Raw genomic sequence first — 12,011 nt, 5'->3', positions numbered from 1 at the left:
TGGGGGATTGTTATATTGTTGTTCAAAATTCAATTAAGGAATAAAAATGGAATGAAACAACATGAAGGAAGCCAAAGAAAAATCGGTGTGGAAACCAAACGGTGGAAATATAAAGAAAAAACGGAGGCCCAAACTTTGTGCCATGCGGTCCGCATGGCCATCTACCAAGATTTAAAGGGGCCCTTCAATTACTCCATGTGGTCGCATGGTGATTTTCTGTGATTGTTGGGAGCAGTTTTTCTACCATTATAACTTTAAAGTGGTGGCTTTTCAACCTATTTTGGCACCATTTCGTGCACACTTGGTGATGGCCTATAAATAGGTGATAAATCTAATGCCAAAAAAAGTGAATAACATTTTTTCTGATCAATACTCATTCCAAAATCAAAGATTAAACAATTGATTGATATTCATACTCAATTTCTTCTTTGTGTTTTTAAAGTTTTGGAGGATCGCACTTATGCTTTGGTGCTAGATCCTTTACAAGGCTTGTTATAATCCTACAAATCGTTTGCCAAAGATCCTTAAACATCTCATTCAATCCCGAGAGAAGGCAAATATAGTTTGAGGACAGTGATTACGCGTTCGAGCCTTCCATTTTATTTTCCTCAAATTTCTGGATATTAATTCAACTTGTGATTACATTTTCATTTTTGTTGCCACTTCTTCATTCCTCTATATATTTCCAACAGCTTGGATAAGGAGAGATTGTGGACCACATATGTAAAAGTTGTACATACTATTGTTGAGGCTTTATCATGTGGAAGTGAAATAGCGGTTGAATTGTCAGCAGAAGCTCAAAATATTGGATAGGTTTGACTCGCCATGACTTAATAGTATAAAAGCTCAATAATCTAGCCCGAAGTGTGCGAGCTAGAATGTTTGTTCCCCCCACATCGTGTGTGGAAGGAAAGGTGGTTTGCGCAGACTACTATTAAGGCATTCTTCATAGGCACATAGGCGGTGAATCAGGTTGAAAGAGAAAGATGCCAAAAACTGGCGGAATGCTCCCGAAACCAATTCATTTGAATAAGATATAGGAGAGTGAAATTTCGTGTATATTGAGAAATAAGATAGAGATGATGTTTTGCGTGATTAAAGGTATAATTAAGGGTAAGAATACTAAAAAAGGAAGGTAGGAACGTTTTCTATGATAATCGTGAAAAGTAGAAATGTTATGTGCTAATTATCATTTTTTTATTCCCATCTTTCAACTTTTATTTTTTCACTTCTGCACGTGTTTGGACATGCTTTTAAATATTATGACCAACTATTTTTTGTAGTTCTAAATAGTAAATACATAAAGAAATTGTGGGTCTCCAACAAAAATTTTAGCTCGTATTTCTACCGACTTCTTAATCAAACAACTTTTAAGCATGATCAAAACAATCATTCATTTCTCCATTATTTAAGTTATTGGTAGAATAGATTAAGTCCCTATTTGGGTTTTGTTTTATCCTAATGCATTTGCATCCCTCATCTTTTTAATCATACATTCGACAATAAAATAATAATACATGTAAATTCATATTTTTTTTAACTACACATTCTTCAAAAAATCACCATTTCATTCTCCAAAAACATATTTTAATAGAGTCCAAACAAAAACTACAAGTATCTCCAAGAAACTTTCTATTTTTAAAGAGCATATTCTATTATTTGAGGAGCATCTATAGATTTAAAAAGTTAAAATTTTGAAATATTTCAACAAGTTTGTTATATTTAACATTTAATTTTACTACTACAAAAAACATTTATTAATTTTATTTATTTTTTAGATTATTTTATCATTTTCCTACATTGAAAATCAAAACATTTGGAATGTATTAAATTAGATGGCCAATTCTATACTTTTAATAGTCACTACAACGCAGCAAAATAAGGACTTTCACTATTGTGCTTTTCAAGGATCTCTACATTGCAGTAACATCTTATTTGATCATATTAGGACGAGAGTAAGTCGAGATCTCATAAATTGTATAAATCAAAATTTATAATTTTAGCTTATAAGTCCAATAAGCAAACAATTCTCAACTTATCTCACTTCTGAGCTGTAACATCTTATTTGATCATATTAGGAGCATGTTTAATAAGAAGAGTAAGTCGAGATCTCATAAATTGTATAAATCAAAATTTATAATTTCAGAATATAAGTCAAATAAGCTGAGAATTCTCAACTCATCTCATTTCCGAGCTGTCCACAATTTGCTGGTTCCCAATTTATAAGAAAATAAATTGTTTGTCAAACATGCTCTAGTTCGACCATCTAACACAACATAGCGATTAATTTAGAAATAAAATCTAACTTTTGTAATAGATATAAAAATACATTAAACTTCAATGACCAACTTAAATTTCGTTGTAATGTGTGCTTTACCTTTTTGTTTATCTAAAAAATATGGAAAAAAAAAAAAGTAAGGATAAGTGAAAATCATTTGATTTCTCATTTTACATATAATTTATTTAAGATCAACTATACCCGTTAATTATTCATAGATACACACTATTCATAGTCTTGTTTGAGCCAAATTTTATGGGAAAAATAGAGTTTGAAATCGTGATTTTTTTATTTTATTTTATTTATTTTAGAATGTGTGATTTAAAATTAAGGAAAATTTTGAATTTCACGTATTTATGGGTGAATATGTGGTTGAAAATGAATTTTGAAAAAAAAAAAAGATTTGAAACATAAGCATAGTAACACATTCATACATACAAAACAATTCTAATTACTTAGGGTCTGTTTGATTGTAAGAATGAAATTTGGGTGAAAAGAAAACGAATTTCAGGGAATTAAATTGCCTAGAACTTGATTTACTAAAAATTGTCAATTAAATGTGTTTGATTGGTATAATTTTTCAACTTGAAAATGTTGAAATTTTGTACCTTTTAATGTTCGTTTGACTTTATTGTTCATGAAAATTATCAATTAAAGATATAAAATTTGTTACAATTGTAAATAAAATTTGTTTCTATTGCCAAAAATTAAAAAAAGAAAAGCGGAAAACACTTTTTCACCAAAACAAAAGAAAAACAAATTCCTTAAAAACCAAGAAGAATAGTTATATGGGGGATAGGGTGGAAAACCAATTCCATAGAAAATTTTGCTCCTCATCAAACAAAACATGAAATTGGCTTGTATCAAACAGCCCCTACATTATATATTTTCCCGTTTATCAATAATGCCCTTAGTTATAAAAATATTTTAAATGTCAATAATTAATTGTTATATAATACCTCTAAAAATTTAATATAATTTAATGTCGTTCACTCACTTGTATATAAGTTGCATAAACTATAATTTTATATTAAACAAATTAAGTTATTCTTTTATTAGTTGAATTTATCTTAAATCTACACCTACAATCGAATAAAACAACAACATAATAGTAGTAAACGGATTGTCCATTTGCAATCTTTTGGTTACTGTAGCTTAATAAGTAATTATTTTCGATTGTTCTTGTCAAGTAAACCAAATGATGCAGGAGGATCCAAGTCAAGTGATGCTGATTTGTCAGATAGCACGATGATGGCGCTGAGATACCATGAGATGGCGAATCGGCGTAAAGATGGAAAGTGAATCACCATTATTTCCATAATTGGGGGAATTTGACGCGTTTTTGGTAATTTGGCCATAACTTTTGCTATGGTTATCGGAATCGCTATTATGACCCCAATTCGGAAAGCTCTCTTCGGCGCGCACGTCGTGGCCACTCAGCTCTGCTCGGTGGACGTCAATTTCAAGTCCAAAATCCACTATTTTCCTTTCCAAAATTCAATTTTAAATTATTTTTTACTATTTATGGTAATATTTCGTTTCCTTTTTTTCCATATGTTAGAAAACTCGAATTGAGCCAAATTTTTGGCAACTTACTTCTTTTACTTAATATTTTATTTTGGTATAATTTTGGGATTTTGCCATTTTTGGTAATTTTTCCATAATTTCGTATTTCGCAGCTATTTAACCCGGCTTGTGGATTAGTTTTCATCATTCTGCGTTATTAATAATATTGAGTTGAATTCAAAGTATTTTCTCTGATTTTTTGGACGTTTTCTGTCGTTCTTTTCTTGCGAATCATTTGCTACAACAAGCCAATAGGATAATCACTATCCTACCCGGCGTCACCAAACGAACAACATCTTAACCAAAGGCGGTTAATTAGGTCAAATTATTAGATCGAAAACATGCCTATTCCCCACCACATGTTAGTATAATGGACATTACTAAATAAGATTTGGAAACGACAAAATTGATAAATAAGAAATTCGTCCACTGCTTAATGCTTGCGCTAGTGACATAATTAATGTATTAGACTCAATAAAAATGAATAAATAAAAATGAGAAACAAATTGTCATTTATATTGTCCAGTCGAGCAACATGTTTATCTCACAAAGTCGGATGAGATTAGAACTATTCTCTGACAAGCAGTCAAGTTGGGGGATTAAATGCAAGTCCCTATTTATGTCTCCCAAGAAGTGAATTAGAAAATTGTCATCAAAAGAGTATACCCAATGACGGTACATTCATTTATTATTTTGACAAAATAATCCACAATTTCCACTTAAAAGTGAAAAGTAGCACGAAAAAAAATGACTTTTATAAACAGAAGTCTACAAAATGTAAACAAAAAACAGTGGATAACTGGAAATAAGGAAACGTTCATCCTACACATGAATTTGACTAGTATTTTTGACAAATAATCGTGTCTTTTAGATTAAGCAAATCCAACGATCAGTATGTCACGCTCTCCTTGGAAATAATAGTTGCATTCACAAAACTTACTAAAATATGACTTAAGTGCTCACACTTTCTTTTATGGCTTATTTGGTAAGGTAGATTGGAAAATTTCATCCATATCTACTTATGGTTTGTAAATTACCACAAAACAAGGAAGGAGAGCTCTTGGACTAAGCAAGTAGAGTTCTTCAATATTGGAATGGAGACCTAATTTCCCAGCCAATGAATCAAATCCTGATTGACCAGCCAATTCTTGGACATTTTCTAATGGCCTATGAACTCTGCCTGCTATAACTCTGCACACTATTAGAGCCTTTCTTATATAAGGATTTTCATCATATACTTGGATTGATTCAAATGCTCTACTACTTGTCGAAGCTGTGAATACTCCAGCATTACCACCATTTAGTCCTCTTTTCAATGAAAACCCATGTCTCAGAATTCGACAAACAGGACATTTAGCCGCTGTACAAACGCTAGAGGAGCCATTGATGCCCAGATTGCATTCAAAAGTTGCTCCATAGAACCTTAAAAGCTCATTACCATCGGCTAGGCAACGAGGATGTTTCTTGGGAAGTTTGCTTGCTTTGATCTTAACTAATTCTCTGTACTCCTCGAATTGTGCTAGTGTTTTCTGCATGTTGTGGACCTTCAAAATCCTCTCAATTCCACCACAATTGCTATCTGGCTTTGTGCAGTTCATCCGGCAAATTATTTCAACTATTTTTCTTGAGGACTCTCCTTCAAAAAGTTCAGTAACTGCACCGAAATTTTGAAAAATTTTAAAATTTGAAATTTTCAAGTATTTTAAAAAATAAAATTCCAACCTTTTCTTTGTAATTACGTTCAAAATTGATCAATTGTATAGATTCAAGGAGAATTCTGGCAATATGCAGGTCTTAATGCAACAAAATTGTGACAGGAGAAATCATGTGCAAGAGAAAAAGTAAAAGAAAGATTACTAGATGCAACTCTTCTTGATCGACTACATGATTAATCTTATGCGACGAAAGCATGAAAGCACAAGTTACCGGCATGTTTGGAGAGGTAATGTTCTTCGACGGCGTCCCATTTACCAAATTGCTCACCACATTTATGGCAAAATAAAGCCACGTTAGAATCTGCACCATAAGAGGCCCTAGGCCTTGTGGGAATTACCCCAAATCCAGAAGTCCTCCTCGAAAGGCTACTAAATGTCCTTATAGGACTAGCCAATCCTTTAGGCTTATTTCCCTTCAGTCGCCCCGGGCCCGGAGTACCCGGCTTCAGCATGCCCAAAAACGTCAAACCACCATCGACGCCACTACTGCCGCCGCCACCACCTTCTTGGAAACCATATCCAGCAGTTATCTTTAGTTCACAAGTTGAATTACTTAACATCACTTCATGTGTTATTGGATTCAAAAGTTCACTACTTCCAATGGATCTTGGACTACAAATTTGTGGCTTTTCTGTATGTCTCTTGCTTCCATGAATTACATCTTTCAGATTTGCAATAGACCTAGAACATCCTGACCGTCCACTGCCTGATTTTCTGGTCGATATATGGCCCAGATTCCCAATCCCCTTTGGATCATAAACGTCCAATGGATCTGATTTGCATTGCAAAGATCTCTTCAAAGCAAACCAAACTGCAGGCATCTCAATTCTGTTTGCTTAGAGCCTTCTTTCTCTTAAAATTCTGAAATGGATTTGTACAGTCGACCCCAAATTTATAGCATCAGAATCAGAAGAAAACAAACAATGAAAGTAAGGAATTCTTGTTCCATATTTAGTTTCTTAAATTAGCAGAGAAAAACGACATATTAAGGCTAATTGTTGCTTTCTTGGACTAGACATAGACACAGTTGGTCAATATATGCATGTAAATCTTAATTTTTGGCAACTTCTAATGATACAATATTTGCACTAAAACCAATATGCGTCATAAATTTCTGATCGGAGGAAAATATAATTTTGGAAGAGTAATGCTATTCACTTTGGAAGGTTATGGTCCTAGATTGATAGAGAGAGAGAAATAGAGAGATATATAGAGAGAAACTTCAATATACTCCTTTTGATGGGAATTAAAATAAGATTTTTAGTATATTTTGATAGAAGTTGATGAAATATGTGGTTGAAAAGTTATGGGGTTCATAAAATGTATGACTGAAATGAATTGTTGATTTTGACTTAAATTAAAATATAAATTTTAGCCCTTGTTTGAGCCCCATTTTTCGACCAAAATACATTTTTCAACAGTAATTTGACATCATTTCAACTACACATTTTTCAATAAAATAATATTATACGCAAATCAAAAAAACTTTCTTATTTTTTAACCACACATTTCCCATCAATACACTATTCAAAAATTCATTTTCTTCACAAAAAATGGGCTCAAACAAGGGCTTAATTTGTACCAAAAAGGGCTATATAAAGGCTACTGATGGTATGAAGGTGTTGAATGGCAATTCCAAAAATAAATATAAGATAGGAAATTAAGTTAAATAGTATTATTTTTACGTTCCATAAAATTTGACCTATTTAGGACCGTTTGTGTCCAATAACACTTCTTTATCATGAAAATTAAAAAGTAACGACCTAAATATCAATAAGCAAGAATGCAACATCTATTATTCACTTGGTATGTTTTTTCTGGACGAACTGAATCTATTAGTCATGTACAGTTTATTAGCTGTTATATATTAAGTGTGTGTTTGAGCCACATTATTTTAGAAGAATGTATTTTGGACTAGTATATTGATGAAGAATGCGTTGTTAAAAAATGAGAAAAAATTTTGAATTTACGTATAATATTATTTTGTTGAAAATGTGTAGTTGAAATAATATCAAATCGTTGTTTGAAAATGCATTTTTTTGAAAGAATGTGGCTCAAATAGAGCCTAAGCTTTTATTGGCCCCCATTTTTTCAAAATTTCATTTTTTTTCAAAACTCATTTTCATGTACACATTCTCCTATAAAATAATTTTAAATGCAAATTTAGAATTTTTTCTTATTTTTTAATTACACACTCTTCAATAAAATATTATTTCAAAATATATTTTGACAAAAAAAATGAGGCTCAATCAGGCACTAAGTGTCAACCTTACTCGTTTAATTTAAAAATGATGGTGCGTGTCTGATTTTCAGTTATAAGGTAAATATTGCTGGTAGACGGGGAGATGTAAATGGACAACGATCAACAAGTTACTAACCTATCTCTAGCCATATTCGAGTTTCTATAAGCAATAACCACTAAAATTCCGAAAAGTCCAACCCAATCTTGTTTTCTCAAAGGTGCCACGTGGTACTGATATTTATAGAAAGGATTGATTTTCCGAGCTTAAAAAATGAGGGCCCGAGCCCCATTCATATACAACTAATTCATTAAATACTGAGGAATAGATGCATTTTTCCTGCTAGTTGAAATAGAAAGAGACAGCTCAAGAAGCCCTATTGCCCTAATCCTATGGTCGGGGTTACAACCCGCCACTAAATGCGCAGTTAGTCCTTTATATCAATTTCAACTATTAACGAAAATAGTCAGAAAGAACACTTTTTTATCTGTACACCGTAACTCTTATTCTTTATCTGAACTTAAGGCAGATGACTAAAAGAAGGATGTCTTTGTAGTATCTGCCCACATGCATCAGATAGTTTTTTCACATAAACTAAACTATTAGAACGCCTCGTCCACAAACTAATAATTCTAATCATTGTTTGATGATGTTTATATTTTAAGAATGTCCGGACAAGTTTGAACCCGATGGATACGTGTTGTATGAAAACCCTCAAGTCCAACCCCTTGTCGATGTGAGGTGGCGTGAGGAGCATGAAACGAACGGTGGAAAATCAGAACTTTCTTAGTCTACACTAATTATTTATTTGGATAGCTTTATAGACTAGTTGGACGTGACATGATCTGTTTTTGTTAGAATGAACTTAATATGTTAGAATTCTGCTATAAATACAGGGTTTTTTCACAGATTATATACATGAAGATAGCTAGATTATATATAGGGAGACAGATAAAATCTGTGAAAAACTCCTGTACTTATAGAATTATTGATATTGTTATGACTATTGACATTTTAAAGTGGATTTCAGGTTATTATTAGTAATAACTTGATGATGTACATCCATATACAATCGATATAGTGTTTATACTAATTCCGTTCTTTGAGCTAGCACTACTATTTCGGAAACTGAAGATTGCTTAAGCAAAGAAAAGTTTCCCCTTGATTGAGCGTGTTCTCGATTAGTGGGAGTACCACATGTTGATTATTACAACCTTTTTATTTCATTTTTTGTAGGACAAAAGTGTTTTTTAGGTTTCTAGTGTCGAATACTAAATTTAAATATATGTCATCAAGTTTGATATAATAAAATATAGTTTATTGGGCGACTGAAAATCTTGCTCCTGTAGGATATGCTGCAAGATTTGGATTTACTCTAGCCAAAGTTCAGTAAGCTAACCTTTGTATAGCATCAATTGCCTTCATATGTTAATATATGACCTATGAGACTTGATTCTGGACGTGACAAATTAACTATTTCGACAACACATACTTTATATGTAATTAAATGTATACATCAGTATAGTCAAGTTAGAAACTAGAAAAGATATCATTTATCTTTTACCATAATGTTACCTAAGATTGGCAGATCGTCTCGGAAAATTTATGCACCAACTAAATGATAAATCACCATATTAACTTTATAAAAATCAAATAAATACACATTATTCCAATTCCAACGTTTTTAGTTGGTTCTAAACTCTCAAAAATAGAAGATTCATCATCAATAGAAAATTGAGGCCAGATATCACAATAATGGGACATAAACACTCGGACATTAATTCACTAATTCAGTATTTAATTATTCATATTTTGTGCTTGTTTTTTTCTTTCTAGGGACCCCTACTTTAATGTACACATGACAATTCAAGAAAAGAAACAATAGATACAATCATTTATGAGATATTTAATTATTCCTATCAACCTGTGGTCATGATGCACATTAATTAGGCACATGCCCCCTCCCCAAAATTAAAGGAGTTGGATCGTTCAGAAATTAGGTGGAGGAATGACTTGGAAATACTTAATGTCAAGTTTATTTATAACATGTACGAATATTTTTTGACGATTCGCCGTGAGTTTCGGCGTTCAATTGCATCTTTATAGGTTCTAAATAAAATATTATATATTACGTTTACCCTGACCATTTCATTTAAAAGTTTAGATTATTATGTGGGTATACATATTTTTCAAATTTAAATTTAATGCCTAAGCTATTAAAAGAGTATGAGTGAGGGCAGAGTGTTTGTGTTCCATGTTTATTCATTTAAAATTAGTCTTCAACATGAAATATTTAACTTAAGTGGTGTTACCGATCGGCTCAAGCACTGCATTGAGCTCTTGCAGTATAAAGTGGCCTGGCTTGGAAAAATAGAAAAAGGTCCTCACAAGCCTCCATGGTTTAGACGGCTCGATCCAAGTTTCTACTGCTAGCCTAATACTGGCGATAGATGCATGTAACATGGTCGCTAAACATCCAAGTATCCGCAAGTTAATGGCAAATGAGTAACTAATCTTTTCTTGGGTTAGTTAAAAGTCAGAAGTAAATTAAAAGGCATGTTGAACTCTCTTCTAATTCTTGACTCAACAGCTATTTCTTTTTAAGTTATAGTCTGATTTATTTTATTTTTGAAGAGTCAAGTTTTTAGCTTTAAATAATTGTTTCCTGTCTGCATTTTTCTCACATTCTCCTATACCTAACACAATATTCCCGTTTTCCAATGATTTAGATTAAATCATAAATTATATCTTAAAAAGGGCAAAAAAATGACGGTTGAACCGGCCTACCTTGCAATATTGGCAGTCCGAGGACGGGTTCATTTCTAAGATTTTGAAGATGGTATAGTCTTCATTTGAACCATAAAATTAAATGGGCACATTCAAACCTTCAACGAGCCTAAGGGCAACTCCAATGTTAACACCATTGCACCAAATTGTACCATTTTTTTGGTGAAAAGTTGATTCAATACAACACTAAACTTTGCACCATTTTGGTGCAAAATGGTTAATAATATTGCATCATTTTGCTATTTTTTATCCTTTCCCAAATAAATTTGTTAAGAGTATTTACGTCATTTGTGCTATATATTTTTTAATACAATAAATTATCATTATTTTTATTATTATTTGCATTTAAAAAAAATTTATATGTTAGAAATAATAATTAATTAATTAATTAAAAGAAGAAAAAAATTCAAATATAACAAACACGATTATTTATTAAAGTTAACACGAAATATATTAAACAACGACATACATACGGTAATCTAATTTTATTTAAACAAAACGATACATAAAAAAGAAATTATTTAACGTAATACATATGATTTTTTATATTTATTAATGAATTTAATCTTTTTCGTAATTTAACGTAATTATTTATTTAGTAATTTATGTATTTATAGAATAAATAAATAAATAATATGTCAAATAAATAAATTATAAAGAATAAAAAAATGGAAGAAAATGGTTAAATACTATTCATTTGGTGTAACTTTTGGTGTAATGGTTGGAGATGAATTTTAGTTTGATGTAAGATTTGGTGCAAAATAGTGCAAAATTTGGTGCAGTGCTGGAGATAGCCTAACTCGTCCATTTTGAGACCCCTAGGACAAGGTGAGAGTGGGACTGATCAGATTGCAAAGAGTGGATTATGCTATTCTTTTATCTGGTCTAGTTTCTGTTTTCTTTTTTATTTGGTTTTCATTTAATTCATTGTGTTTATCCATCATAGACCAATTGTAGAGTTTGGACTTGGGCTTTTAAAATTCTTGAGCCTTACCACCATGTTACTGGAACAGTTGATATCATGATGAAACCCGACCCTAGTGACTGGTCCAGTAAAATGAAGATTCAAGAATGAGTTAACCGTGTTTTACAAACACGCCTTGCTTAATAAAAGGCGGCATTTTACTGATCCATGACTTCTAGCAAAAAGACAATCATTGGATCACTCTAAAAGGGACTGCTGACCCTTGGGAAACTTAGACAATTCAGTTGGTTTTCAACCCTAACCCTAATTTCCCTCAATCTTGTGTTCTCTTTCACTGTAAATTCATCATCTGGATGAACTTTCTTTAGATTCTGAGTGTAATCGTAGTGTTGTTAGACAAGGTGAAAAGATCTATCTCTTGGTGAGATTTTTCTTGTGTATTCGAGGGTTGATTTGTGTGAGAGACTGAATACTAGGTGTTCTTCTGTAACTCTGTTTTT

General features: G+C 31.9%; 1 protein-coding gene across 1 annotated transcript; it reads right to left on the bottom strand.

Annotated features, from left to right (window-relative positions):
* Positions 1 to 4,590: 4,590 nt before the first annotated feature.
* On the bottom strand, positions 4,591 to 6,659 carry LOC111402782. Its single transcript, XM_023031115.1, has 2 exons — positions 5,771 to 6,659; positions 4,591 to 5,498 (listed from the first exon to the last, which is right to left on the bottom strand). The coding sequence occupies exons 1-2, from the start codon at positions 6,378 to 6,380 to the stop codon at positions 4,864 to 4,866; spliced, it is 1,245 nt and encodes a 414-aa protein (XP_022886883.1). The 5' UTR covers positions 6,381 to 6,659; the 3' UTR covers positions 4,591 to 4,863.
* Positions 6,660 to 12,011: the final 5,352 nt, after the last annotated feature.

The sequence above is a fragment of the Olea europaea genome, chromosome 10 (assembly GCF_002742605.1).
Source record: "Olea europaea var. sylvestris chromosome 10, O_europaea_v1, whole genome shotgun sequence".
In the NCBI taxonomy this organism is placed as follows: domain Eukaryota; kingdom Viridiplantae; phylum Streptophyta; class Magnoliopsida; order Lamiales; family Oleaceae; genus Olea; species Olea europaea.
Note: the sequence above shows the minus strand (reverse complement) of the source record. Positions and strands in the feature narration are given on the sequence as shown.

What these genes read in the sequence shown, in the direction of transcription:
- LOC111402782 (XM_023031115.1), bottom strand. Translation starts at nt 6,380, where the DNA reads ATGCCTGCAGTTTGGTTTGCTTTGAAGAGATCTTTGCAATGCAAATCA. An exon ending in TTACCTCTCCAAACATGCCG is followed by an intron (nt 5,499 to 5,770) that starts GTAACTTGTGCT and finishes ATTTCGGTGCAG; the next exon opens with TTACTGAACTTTTTGAAGGA.